This window comes from Bos grunniens, chromosome 2 (assembly GCF_055505025.1).
Source record: "Bos grunniens cultivar Pamir isolate PY7600 chromosome 2, Bosgru_T2T1.0, whole genome shotgun sequence".
Classification (NCBI taxonomy): domain Eukaryota; kingdom Metazoa; phylum Chordata; class Mammalia; order Artiodactyla; family Bovidae; genus Bos; species Bos grunniens.
Window position 1 is genome coordinate 64,246,662 of NC_141166.1, and position 14,301 is coordinate 64,260,962.

The window sequence follows — 14,301 nt, forward strand, 5'->3', positions numbered from 1 at the left end:
GCAGTGTCTCCACCAATACAGTTCTGGTTGGCGTTTCAGAACCATCTGTGTAATGCCCATGTGAGCTCAGGGAACCCCAAGGCCGCCAGGGCAATCTCAAGAAGGCCAGGGATCTCCCATGGCCCCCGAACGCCAGGCCTGACTTCATTATCTTCCAAATGTTCCCAAGATCAGAGGCCGTGAGACCTGACCACAAACATAAAATAAATTATCCTCCCCACACCAATGATAAATGGTTCTATTAGCAAACCAGATTGTTAAACTCCGATATAACAGAACGCAGGAAACCGGGGCCCATTCATCCTCCCTCCAGCGCATACTGAGTTGTAAATAGGTTATTTTGTGTGTAAATAACACATTAAAACACAGCATTAGCTGTGTCTTTTGATAGAGAGGAAATTGTTACAAATAAATAATTCTGGACAGGAATGTAAAATAAGCCAGATTTAATAGTGCATGCCTGGTGCAGTCGTGTTAAACATGACTAAAATGATAAACCCCAGAATATACTAATAGTAAACTATGCACTGACATCAAAGTAATGAGGCTGTATTTTCACCAAGCTTTAGAAATGCTAAAATTAGTTCTGACAGAACCAAACGTCAGAAAAATGTTTCTAACATAAACACCAACCATCCTTTTCGGAAGCTGAGGTTGGGCCCAGGAAGGGGACAGGGCTGGGGGCGCTAGTGCTCCAATATAGGCAGAGCCTCGAATATGGGTTTCCAGTCACCACGGTGTCCCTGGGTGACTGGACTTCAAGTATATGGGCCTCAGTCTTCACATCTGTAAAATGAACGGATTTGAACTAGATGATTGCTAAAGCTTCTTCCAGTTCTATCGTTGGAAATGACTTCGAAGCTTTCTCCAAACTCTACAACAGTTTAACATGTAAAAGAGTCACGAGAAGTGAAGTTACGTCTACCAGGCGGGTCCCATGTCCCAGGGACTAACAAGACCAAGGGTCAAAGCAGCACCTGGAACACCTTCCTGCTGCCAGGGCAGCTCAAAGGCACAGAAATGCAGGTCCGAAATGCAAACGTGAGCCAAGGGGAGTGGCCAGAGTGCAGACCCCAGGCTGTCTTTGAACACTGTAGGCAGGAGGGGAAGAAGCCTGCTGTACTGGGGGCAGGCGGGCATCCCCTCTGATTTGGGGTGGCAGCCGCTTTGAGGGACATTTAAAGCATGAGGTCTCAGCATCAAACATGAGGCCACCATACGCAAGAAGAAAGCTGGCTCAGACCCACATCCCCACCAGTTACTTCATTTCCACACAGGCATTCTGCCAGCCGTGGTCAAAGGCTGTCCCATTTCAGTCCATCGTGGCCAGAAGGAGTGACCAGTATTATCTCCATTTCCCAGACTTCAGAGAGGTTAACTGACTTGCCCCAGAACACAGAGCTAACAAGTGGGGAGCTGGGAGGAAGCCAGGTCCTTTCCCCCACTCTCTGTGCTCCACGGAGGGCTGCCAGGAGGCTCCAGCCCTCCCTCTCTGATCCTCCAGGACACCCCGGCACCTGAGACCATGTCTGGGCATCATCAAGAGTCACTCAGGGCAGGGAGGGATAAATTAGTAGGAGTTGGGGATTAACATATACACACTACTATATATAAAATAGATAATCAAAAGGACTTACTGTATAGCACAGGGTACTATATTTAACATCCTGTGCTAAACCATAATGGAAAGGAATCTGAAAAAGAATGTCTATATATGTATAACTGAATCACCTTGCTGTACACCTGAAACAATATTGTAAACCAACTATACTTCAATTAAAAAAAAAAGAAAAAAACAGTCATTCAGAGCCCATCCTGAAAACATCCAGGGAACTGTGCTGCACTCCACTTCCTGGGCGTGCGGAGCTGTCTCAGAGAACTGAGCTCTGCTTTCGGGAAAAGTCTTATGGGAACCGGCTGTTCCGTGTGGCTGGGCCGTTAAAACAAGCTCAGAAGCAGCACCAACAGCTTTCTGGAAATCACTTAAATAAGAGTAATTGCCCACTTAGTCACACGTGAGTGCATCCTTGGGCTCAAAGCAAGTGTGTGGCCCTGCTGGGCAGCTCAGGAGGCCAAGCAGGACTGGCCCACAGCAGCAAGTTCCCCGCTGTCCAGGGAGTCTCAGGAGGGAGCCAGGGCCCAGGAGGAGGCCAGGCCCAGCAGACCCTCATCCTAGGGGATGGGCAGCTCAGGAGGCCAAGCAGGACTGGCCCACAGCAGCAAGTTCCCTGCTGTCCAGGGAGTCTCAGGAGGGAGCCAGGGCCCAGGAGGAGGCCAGGCCCAACAGACCCTCATCCTAGGGGACCTCCGGATTGGCAGAGGCAGCTGGCCACCCCAGTCCGCCAGGCACACACTTGGCGTGACAGTCCCAGACTCACTTCCCTTACCCAGCAATCACTTCCTGGATGTCTGCCTCGCTGGGGGCGCTGTCACAGGGCCTCGGGGCTTGGGCGGGGGGAGTGGGAGAGACTCAGAAATAGACACACCAGGGCGTCCCTGGTGGTCCAGTGGTTGAGAATCCGCCTGCCAATGCAGGGGACACAGGCTTGATCAGGGAATAAGATTCCACATGCCTCGGGGCAACTGAGCCCCTGTGCCAGAACTACTGAAGCCTGAGCACCCTGGAGCCCGTGTCCCGCAGCAAGAGAAGCTACCGCAATGAGACCTGCGTACCACAAAGAGCACCCCTGCTTGCCACAGCTAGAGAAAGCCCACACCCACAACGAAGACCCAGTGCAGCCAAAAAGAAACAATTTTAAAAAATTATTGTTAAACAAAAGAGAAAGAAACAGACACACCAGGGATGGAGACACTTAGGATGACAGGGCAAGGTGGGTGCCATATGACTTGGGATTTCCCAGTCCTGAGCCTCACAGTAAGAACATCTTATTTCCATACTCTGGCATTTTCACAGCATTCTGAAACAGGCATGAATGCCCCTCTCCTTTGAACAAAAATCTACCTTGAAGAAACTTTCCGAGAAGCCAATGGCCTGTGAACAAGAGGAAGGGGTGGCCAGTGGGAGCTCAGGCAACAGGGAGTGCCGTGCTAACAGCAATGCCAGGCCACCCCTCCACCAAAACTGCCCAGCTGCCACCGATTCTCTACTTCTGGGGGGCTCATCCATGCCTTGGACAGTGACCTGGGAAATCTGTTAACATATGCACACCCAGGCCCTGGCCCAGTAGATTCTGTTTTGGCATCCTGAAAGTCTGCCTTAATTAGAGTCACCCAAGACTCTAAGGCTTGGCCAGCTTTGGCATCATTAGGTCTGACCCCACCCTCCAGCACACAAGGCTGAATTAAGGAGGCCAGAGACCCACTAAGGTCACCTATCCATGACACCCTGTGGTAGCAAAGCACAGGAGGACAAGAACTCAGGTACAATTTCCAGCTCAGGGCTCCCTCCACCTTCTCAAACAGGAAGACACCAGAAATCTGGGATTCCTACCACCTGTTCGGGGTGGTCCACTAGCAAGGGTTACCTCAGAAAGAGACCTTCTAAGTCAGGCAGAGCCTGCAGACCTAGAAAAGGAAATTTGGTTATAGTTTATAAAGCAAAGACTTAACTTGGAGTTAACTGTGTGCCTGGCACCATACGTGTGCTAACACAGGTAATTCTCACAATGCTATGAAGCAGATGCCATTCTGGTGCCCATTTTATGGATGTGGAAACTGAGGCACAGATCTGCCCGAGATCTGCACAGTTGGGCCTTAAGCAAGCAGACTGGCTCCAGAGGCTGGGCTGCTTCAACTATGACTCTACACTGCATACAAGGAAAGAGATAGCTACTACTCACAAGGCGTCTGTCCCAGGCAGGTGTGAGCACACTGTATGTCTCCTGTAATTTCTTCATGGCACCTCTGCATATGATTCTCACTCTACATGTACAAAGACCTGTCTTGCCTTCTGCTGCCAGGCATAGACAGCCTAACATCTAAGAGTGATCAGAATCATAGCTCACAGGCTCTGCTTCAGGAGGTCTGGGGTGAGGCCCAAGTCCCAAGGATGCTGATGCTGCTGACTCTGATGGAAGGACCACCCTGGGAGCACCCTGGCCTAGGACATGGTGGGTGCTCCATGTAAGAGTGAGGTGTTGGCTACCACAGATGCATCATAGAATTTCTATGGCCTGTGTTGACTCTGGGGACAAGGAAAGCTCCCTGGATCAAGATGCAGCTGAGGTTTATGGCTCCAGCCTTCTCATCCTCCCAGCCCAGAGGCGTGGGGGTGGCTGGGTCCCTGGTGCTCAGCTGAAGCAAACACAGAGGTTCAGAAATATTTTTGGAAAGAAAATCCACTGTTGAAGAGGAAAATACGACAGCATCGGGGAAGTTTCAGTGTAAAAAAATGAGAAACATCTGAATCGAATTGCCTTTAAAATTACGCCATGTGAAAAAATTAAAGGGAAAAATAGCTCTGGGCAAAAATATGTTTTTAAAGCTTGATGGCCTCCCAAGTGTTAGCAGAGCAGCTCAAGAGGCTGGGAAAGTGCCCACCAGCCGCGGCTTCTGCCGTCTGGTCTGACCACAGGGCTGCTTGTCCTTGCACAGCCCTGTGATGCAGAGGTGTTCCTGTCACACAAGGAGGTGGAACCTCTCAGTGGAAATACCCAGTCCTGAGCATAGCTAGCTTCACAACTCCAAAGGGTAGTCAAGCAACAGAGGCTGCTCGAGCCAGGTAACTTCTAAGGTCCCTCTGCAAATAAGTCACAGCCCAGACCTCCAAGAGCTGGAAGGAAGCAGGCGCTGTTAGGCCACTGAACCAACCAACAAGGGAGGGGACAGATAAGAACTGTCCAGAGCTGGTGCAGAGGCCAGACACACACACACAGTGTCAGCAGGCTGAGCTTTGAGGCCCAAATCACCCACAAACAATCTAAGTCAGGATCTCAAAGCAAATTCAAGAAGGAGATGCTCAGTATGGGAGAGGCAAGGGCCCTGAGCCTCAGACCCCACTCTCTAGGGAAGCAGCAGAAGGTCTGGGCCAGTCCCTTCTCCACCTCATTTCAGTCCCACCTACAAAAGGAGACACTCTGACTTCCCATGAACTAGACGTGCCAACACTGCACCCCTAACACCCTAGACGTCCTGCGTGTCCTTTCCAAGCATTGCCACTGGGGACTACTACTGCCCTCATCCCTGACCTCCTCACTCTGGACCCTTACTCTCCTTCTCATTCCTAATGGGGCCAAGAAAGCTGAGTCAGTCTCCAGATACTATCAGTAAAGTGCTGGGAGAGGACAGGGGCTGGAGGCAGCCCTGATGTATAGCGTTTGCCAATTTCCATGGTGTAAATACTTCCACCCCAGCAAGGTTAAATGACCAACCTAAGGCCACAGAAAAAGCAAGAGAGTTCCAGGAGTTAGTGATGGACAGGGAGGCCTGGCATGCTGCGGTTCATGGGGTTGCAAAGAGTCAGACATGACTGAGCGACTGAACTGAACTGAAACTCTGCCACAGATGGCAGAGTTGGAAGGAGAGCTTGTATACTTGGTTCTCCCAAGTCTGCATAGTCTGCTTCCAGTGCACCCCTGCCTCTCAGACTTGCTGACTTTTTCTGGCCGAGGCATGTAGGATCTTAGTTCCCCCACCAGGGATTGAACCCAGGGCCCTGACAGTGACAGCATTGAGTCCTAACCACTGGACCACCAGGGGAATCCCGTTATTGACATTCTAATAGAGGGTTCTAGAAAACTGAAGGTCCTTAAGAACCAAAGAGATAAGTTTCCTATATGCAATGTACATCGACCTGGGTCAACTACTTCTAAGGGAACCTCTATGTACTATAAACTTGTGACAGAGGTGAGAATAACTTGTATCCTGCTTTTTTACACTTTGCATTAAAACATACGCATGCGTGTGTGCTGAATCGCTTCAGTCATGTCTGACTCTGAGACCCAGCGGATTGTAGCCCGCCAGGCTTCTCTGTCCATGGGATATCCCAGGCAAGAATACTGGAGGAGGTCACCATGCTCTTCTCCAGGGGATCATCCTGACCTAAGGATTGAACCCACCTCTCTTATGTCTCTTGCATTGGCAGGAGGGTTCTTTACCACTAACACCACCTGGCAAGCCCCAAAACATATGCACATCCCCCATCATGATAATCATAACCAACATTTTCAGGCTCTACATAATGTTCCATTCAATAGACATTCTACAGTTTGATTCATCAATCCCCTATCAATGAACACTTAGGGTGTTTCCAAGTGTTTACAGTTACAAATAACGTGGAAATGAAATCCTTCTGCCTAAAGGTATGATCACTCTTAGGAATCAAAGTCCTATAATTCCAGGGTTGGGACTGAAGCTCCTGAGGCCAAAGGGCAACTAGGGAGCGGGTGATCGCAGCCCTGCCAGTTCTCAGGGTCTGACCCTTCTGCATTCCTCACCACAGTGCCCCCAACATCCTCAGACAGGACTCCCCCTACTCTGGACAGATGCATAACAGGCCATGAAACACTGAGCTTGTGTTTCTCTTCTGAGAAAGCTGCAAAGCACGGTATGGATCACAGAGACGATCTCAGGGACAAACAGTGTCAGAAGAGCCTTGTGTCTGAGCCGGCAGTCACTTGCTCAACCACAGGGAATCAGCTCAGTCCCACCCCTGCTTCAGCAAGCAGGCATCCCAGGATGGTTACCCCATCTTTTCCAGAAAACAACTCAGGGACAGACCCCTCAACAGGCAGCTCTCAGCTCTCCCCCACCCCCTGCCCCAGCCCAGCACACACCAGACAGCACGGCCCCTCTCCCAGGTCTTCAGGCAGACCCTCTGCCCTGCCCACCCATGTTCACACCAGCCCCAAAGCCAGGTACTGAGCCCCCGTCTTGGGCCAGCTCCTCACCAATGCCACCTTCCCTGACACCACCCAGGGCCCCAGGACACCCTCAGGCACTGAGCTCCAGAGCAGAACACAAATATTCCCAGCCTGAGAGGGCCTCCATGTGGGGGACCCCCACAAACCCCCTGTGCTGCCTGGCACCCCTTTCTGTGCATCCATCTCACCTGTCCACAGGCCTAAGCCCCTGTGGGCCCACAGCAAAGGTTGTTTGGAACCTTCTAGGACTTTGGTTTCCTGAGTGAAAGAGGAGTCTTGCTCACGGCATCTCTGTCACCGTGGGTAAGATTTAAGGAAGGTCTGATGTCATGAGATTATACAGACTTGGAATAACATTTGCCAAATACTCTCACAACACAGTTTAGGAAAACGAGACCCAGAGAAGCGAATGGCCTGTCACACCGGGACCCAGGACATGGCTGGAATGGGGACCCAGGCCAGTGTCCCAGGGCTGCTCCACCGGCCTCCCTTGCCCCACCGGCAGGACGCAGACATCATGGTCCCCCAGCCCTCAGGGAACCGCTCCAAGATGCTACTGCTCTGCCCTGACTCCAGGAGGGCTCTTCACAAATGGGGTGTCCAGAGAGTGGCTCAGGGAGCAGGAGACACACCTGCCTTGCTCCAGTGACAATGAGCCGCCTGCCCCGGGCGACTGGGTGGACAGGCACGTCCACGCAGTGCAGGAACCTCATCAGCCAAGCACTCCCCTGGGGTCCAGCAATGAGGGGATGGATGGAGGCCTGCGGGGGTGGGCAGGACCACATCTTGGGTGAGGGTATGGGGCAGAGCAAGGTCAGGCGCCTCTGGGGAGCCACTGCACCCCAAGCTCTAGGCCCACTGCCCTCCCCCGCCCCCAAGAGACCAAGACCCCCTCAAGCATCTGTGGTTATTGCCCCATCGGTGACAACCAGGTCTGATGTTCAAGGGCTTTCTCCCAGTTATTCCATAATTACTCCCTAATTACCACCTCGGTCTGTTCTCAGCTCCTGGGACATGACAGTGCAGCGTGCCGCATGGCAGTTCACAATCCACTCTTGGATTCAGAGAGGCAGACACAGGCCAAGGTGGGGACAGCTGAGGCCCTGGAGGGTGGGCCACAGATGCACCAAGGTGACACAGGCCTAAGGGGCCCATGCGTCTCTGCATCAGGCAGAGGGAAAGCCTGAGACGCCACCACAGGTCAGGGGAAGGAACAGACCAAATGCAGACCCAGCCAGGCCCAGGACAAGCCAGCACTGGACCACCGCAGGTCCCCACCCTCGGCCACGCCTCCTCTCCTTCCACTCATGGCCTGGCTCCCTGACAACATGTGCACGGGTTCCACCCTGGCCTTTGGCGCCTTCCTCCACCCCACTGGCCCCTCCTCACAGGGGAAGGGCCTGGAGAGCCCGGCTCCTAGAGGGGACTGGAGTCAAGGGACATCACACAGGGCAGGAGGCCAAGTACCCACCTCCTGGAGTAGGAAGGTTGGCCTGGGACCTCCTTCCACTGACTGGGGCCACACATCCTGACAGTTGACCTCCAACTCAGAATCACGGGGAAAAATAAAAACAATGTGGTAACAATGACCAGTTCACTCTTGGAAACAGTGAATCCGACACACTCTCTCTTTCCAAATCCCGGGGCTCCAGCTCTAAGCTGCACCCAGCACGGCCCAGCAGTCCCAGCATCATCTGAACACGGGTTAGAATTACAGAAACTCAGCCTCACTCTGACTCACCCAGTGGGGGTCTGCACTGGAACAAAGCCCCCTGGGGTCTGTGTACATCAACGTGTGAGTGGTGCGGCCAGCATTCACACCCCACTCCAGAGAGGGCACAATCCCCCCCACCCCCACTCTGCCTCTGAGCTGTGCTTCTGAGCTGCGCTTCTGAGCTGCGCTTGAGTGGCAAAAGCAACAGGGCATGACTAACTGCGCTTGAATAAAAAGGGGAAGAAAAGAAATCTAAGTCTCTCCATTCCCCAGAGACAGAAATAGTGTTGTGGCCTCCAGATGGACCGCGCAGACACAAGGGGAGGTCTCGCCTTCCCGCCAAACTTTCCCAACGGGATGCTGGCACGGACCAGTGGAAACCAGAGCGTATTTCTCTTTGGGGCAGTAAAATGAGAGGCTGTGGCTCGGGGAGTCCTTCTGTTATAATTAAGTTGGCCAGAAATTCACCTAAGGATGCTAAATTCCGTACCTGACCCTCTAATTACAGCCAGAAGGGATCAGGAGACAATTACTTTCCAAAATAGTCCTTGGCAGGCCGGAGGCAAGAAGCCACCTCTCTGGCACATGTGTGCCAAGGGCCGCCCCTCAGCCCCGCACCTCCCATCCCTTCACTTTCCCGTTTTCCCAGTGGAGCCCGAGATGTCCAAACCCCCTTCCCAATTTGGGAGGGCTGGACCTCCAAGATCCACCTGCAGGCCTCCATCCTAGTGCCTGGGGTCCCCAGAACCTGGAGCACCCTCTGGCTCCCCCCATGAACCCAGGATGTCTGCCCAGTGACATCGACCACCCGTCTCATTGAATCTCAAATGGACTCATGAAAAACAGCCCCCTCCCCTGCCAAGTGCATTGAACAGCAAGTACCTCCTTGGGCAGCTACTGCGGCCGCAGCCGCCGCCGTGGCCACCGCGAGGGCCGAGGCTTTCCTGCCGGGGTCAGGGAAAGCGAGGCCCTCCAGGATCCCACCTTTGACTTCTTTCTTGTCCGTGGCCGTGGCTGAGGCGGATGTCTCCATCCTAGCCGCACATAGTCCTGGGTGGCAGCCCTGGAGGGGGAGACAAAGGCAATCACCAACGTGTCCCCCAGACCCAGCTAGGAAGCACCAACCCAGGTTCCCAGCCACCGCCCCGTGCTCCGAAAGCAAACAGCTTCCTCCTCTGATCTTTGCCAAGGAGGGTTTAACTAATTTTGAGGCTTCTTCATTCTGAGATTCATCTGGTCTTTCAAACGACCTCACAGACAGCAGCCAAGCATTTTCACTGTTACCCAAGATTTTTCAAATCTAAGCAACAAGTTCCTAGTCCTGCACATGGCAAGTAGCAAGAACTATCTTGAGAAAGAAAGTCAGAAAGCAATGCCCCTCAACTCAGACTCACGGGACAAGAAAAATCAATGAGAGGACCACGACAAGGAGGTCCTCAAAGAAAAGCCCTCGTTCTCCCATTCCTTGGCTGCTCACCAGGTCCACCTTTCACTTACTCACGTGTATGTTCATTCACTCTTTCATCCATTTGCTCATTCATTCATTCAACAGTTTTCATCATTTATTTACTCTCATGCGTTTAGTCAATATCTTATCGAGGCCTTACTATGCATCAAGTGTTATGCCTGGTGTTGAGAACACAACCCACAGAGTTGACACCCTTCTTGGGAGAAATGATAACTAAGGTGGGGGACAGAGAAATGTATATTTCATTCCCCTTAGTGAGAGGTGGTGTGTGAAGGAAAGCAGAGGGGCAGGCTAGAGCAGCATGGGAAGGGCAGGAAGGCCACCATCCTGCCTCACTAAGGAAGGGATGGGATGCCACTTGAGGGTCTGAGGGAGACTGCGGCAGTCACAGGGCAGGGGCAGGGGCTGCCGGCCTGGGTGGGAGGAGGCTGGTTTGTTCCAGGAGCAGCAAGAAGCTGAGTACAGGCCCTTGGAGTATTTTGAGCAGAAGGGGGACGTAACAGGACTCAACAGTATAAAGGAGTCACCCTACAGGTGTATAGAGAGCAGATCTGGGAGGAAGGGGCCTGACTACAATGACCCAGGCAGATACATGGTGGTTTGGATTAAAGGGACACTGGCTCTGAAGACAGAGCCCACAGTCCTCGCTTGGGTATGAGAGAAAGAGTTGTCATGGGTTAAGAGAGGAACCCAAGGAACACAGGGCTCAGGGAACGCGCCATCTCCATCAGGCTAGTGGGTCACAAGCAGGTGTTTTTCTAAGTGATGCTTCCCCACAGATACTGCTAATTCAGTGTTTGCATCAATTATTACAGAACAGACATCTGAAAGCCAATTTTCTTAAAAGAACAGGGGTAGGTCAAAGATGGCTCCTATTTTTGGCTGAGCACTGGGGTGACTGCACAATGGAGCCACTTGCTTGGATGTAGCAGGGGTGAGAAGTAGGTTCAGGGCAGGTGTTCAGTTTGGGCCATGTTAAGTCTGAGATGCCTATAAAGACATGCAAAGACTGAAAGAAGGTCCTGCTGTATATAGCACAAGGAACTCTACTCAATATCCTGGGATAAACCATAACAGAAAAGAACATGAAAAGAATGTATGTATAAGTAAAACTGAGCCATCTCACTGTACACCCGAAAGTAACACAACATTGTGAATCAACTGTACTTCAATTAAAAAAAGAGCAGAGACTGTTAGAAATAAGGCCGAGCTCAGGGAGACATGGAGGCTACAAATGGGAATATGGCAGGCCCAGAGCAAGATGTCCAAGAGAGAGGGCAGAGAAAGTTCCAGAACAGGATGCAGGGCATTCCAACATTACCAGGAGGGAAAAGATAAACCAGCCAAGGAGAGTGAGCAGGAATGGACGAGGGCAAAAGAAGAGAAAGTAAAATCTCTAGGGGTGTGTTGGGGCCTGGAATCCAACCGAGAGAGAAACAGCTGACAGCAGTCAGCTCCATCAGAGACTCCATGAGGCCCCGGAGCTGCGCGGCAGTGACCAGGGCCCAGGTACGCTCAGGGAGAGATGGTGGCACAGGCACTGAGTCAGGAAGTTTTGCCATAAAAGAAGCAAAAAATGGGGCAGCCATTCGAGACAGCCAAGGAGGCCCATGGCCGCTGTTTCAGAAAGAAGGCAGTGGGTCTCCACACCGGCTGGAAGAGAAGGTTCTGGGCAGGGCTTATAGGTCGCGGGTGGCAGAAACCAAAAGGCAGTGGTCAGCTCCCTCCCTGGGAGCCTCAAATCTTACATCCACAGGCCCTAGAATGTCACGTTTTAAAAGTCTGCACAATATTCTCATGTTTTTCTAAGTAGAAAGTGGGAGTGCAAAAGAATGCTGGACGTGAGGCAAGGAGGCGGTCGCAGCTCGGCTGACCTGCCAGGCAGACAGCCCTAGCTCTGAACTGCCTGAATTTATCTCACAGGCCAGCCTGTCTGGTTTCAGTCTTGAAAACATCCAGAAAACCCTGGATAGATGAGAGACAGAGAGCTCTCCCTGAGGGTTCTGGTGAGTTACAGGGTTTCCTCTGGCCTTGAGATTTCGGGATCACTGGCTGATCCTTTAAGCCTATTTGTATAATCTGTGCTGTAAGATGCTGGCTGGCTGAGCAGCACCAACAACACCCCCTGGGCCGCGCCTGCTCCACCTTCTCTGCCCCCTTAGCCTGGCCCCAGGAACCACCCCTCCCAGCCTTCTGGCCGGAACTTTAGGCCACCGTCCTCCCACATCCTCCTCCCACATCTAATCAGCTGCAATAGACATCATTTCACCCCCAAAGCACCTCACCAATGGGGCCTCTCTACCCCACATCCTTCCCTTCTGGGTCACAAGCAGCTCTGTCCCACCTTGGGTACCCCTCCAGGGCACCTTCTATCCTAAAAACAGGCACCTTCTCCAGACCAAATCTGATCACAACCCTCCCCCTGGCCAAGGTCTTGCTGAGCCCCCTGGCCGTCAGGTAAAGTCTTCCTGGGTCTACCTTCAGCATCTTCATCCCACCCTGCTCTTTACCTTGACCCTGGCATGCCCACCGGAAACCCATCACCCTTTCTGTATGACAGACTGATATTCTTCCTTCAAGATGCCACTCAGCTGTCACCTCCTCTGGGAGGCCCCCCAACTCCTCCCCAATCATGGTCACCTCTGTTTCCAGACCCCTGCAGCACCCCCATTACCCCCGTACTATATTCATCATCACCACCAGGTCCAGAGCTGCTCCCAACTCAGGCTGGCACAGAGCAACCACTCAGGAAGTGAAAGTGTTAGTCACTCAGTCATGTCCAACTCTTTGTGACTCCATGGACTGTAGCCTGCCAGCTCCTCTGTCCATGGAATTCTCCAGGCAAGAATACAGGAGTGGGTTGCCACGCCCTTCTCCAGGGGATCTTTCCGACCTAGGGATCAAATCCAGATCTCCTGCATTGCAGGCAGATTCTTTATCAACTGAACCACCAGGGACTCCCTCTCAAGAATGCCTGGCAAAGAAAGTGCATCTCAGATGCAGGAAATCACAGCTCTTGGAAATACAAGTGATTTTGTGAACAATCTGGTTTTTCATCCCAAGAAGCTCAGGTGAGCTTAAACACATCTTGAATTTAGAAGTAAAAACAAAATAATAGCTGGAACAACACACCTTGAACAAGCATTTACCAGGTGCCAAGCTCTTTGCAAGAGTGAGTTCATTTAATCCTTGCAACAATGTATGTAGGAAGAAACCAATGTTCAGAGAGGCTGAGTAGCCCAAAGACACACAGCTTAAAGTGGCTGCACCCGGCCTTGAACCCAGGCTGCCTGGCACAAAGCTGCATTCTGGAGCACCACGGTAAACTGTTCCTCAAGTGAGGACCCTGCGGTACAAAGAGATTTGCCCCAGAATTCCCTAGAGGCATTTAGGGAATTGAGTTGAGTGTTGAGTGTGAGGAGCCCTATGCCAGAAGCCCATGAGGATTCAACATGGCCCCTGTCCTAGGGCTGTATCTAAGGTAGCAAGATTGGCGAATGGGGACAACCAGCCAAGGGATAGGCAAAAGCCGAGGCTCTGTCCAGGGCTGCCTGCCAACATGGCCCTGCAGGGAGTATGGTCCACCGAGGCTGATGGAGGGAAGAAGGAGTTGGTAGTTGTACATTCATCCCTAACTCTTTATTCAATAACTCTTTGTAGACAATCAGTTTCGTGTCTCACATTGCCGTAGGCTGGGAGCTGGTTAGGCTCCTTCCCCTGGGTCTGACCCCTCTCACACAGCCTGGCCACAACCTGCTATACATCCACCCTACTTAACCATGACCTCCTCCAAGCCAGGGCAGGGCTTCTGCACCCCTGGGTCCCCAGGCCCAGCTGAGCATGTGTTCCAACCCCTTGCCGATGGGACAAAGTGGACCCAGGGAACCAGGCCAGCATCTGGAGGGAAGTGGGCTTGAGGGACCAGAAACCAGGACAGGACTCAAGGAACCCACAGGGTCAGTCCATGTGACCAAACCCAGGCTTCTGGAAGGCAGCCCCAAAGGCAGATGAGGAACCTGAGGGGCCGGCAACTCAGAATCCATGGACTGTAGAGTCAGGGCTGCCGTGGCGAATAAAGAGGCTCAGTCAAGAAGGGACCATGACCACATCTGTTGAGGGACATGAGGAGACTGGAAAGAAGAGGGAGAGGCTGGGGGTTTTCTTGGGGTACAGCAGCTGCAGCTGTCTCATGCCAACATCCCCACCTTGTTATACGGTCAGTATAGATGGCAGCATTCAGATCATTACAGAGGAAGAGGGGAGCAGCCCAAAGCCACTGTCCACAGAGGGAGAGGGTC

The 14,301-nt window shown here is 52.4% G+C and overlaps 1 protein-coding gene across 4 annotated transcripts in view; it reads right to left on the reverse strand.

Annotated features, from left to right (window-relative positions):
- Positions 1-14,301, reverse strand: part of GLI2 (GLI family zinc finger 2) — a 263,527-nt gene that overhangs the window by 184,890 nt on the left and 64,336 nt on the right. For 2 of the 4 annotated variants that reach the window (XM_086349270.1, XM_086349286.1), the window contains one exon: positions 9,418-9,598. The exons of 1 other annotated variant lie outside the window; for it this stretch is intronic. In XM_086349270.1, coding sequence (XP_086205396.1) covers positions 9,418-9,568 — 151 coding nt within the window. In that variant the 5' untranslated portion in view covers positions 9,569-9,598. Of the gene's footprint in view, positions 1-9,417; positions 9,599-14,301 lie in introns of those variants that run through there. One more of the 4 variants, XM_086349276.1, reaches the window with a different exon arrangement.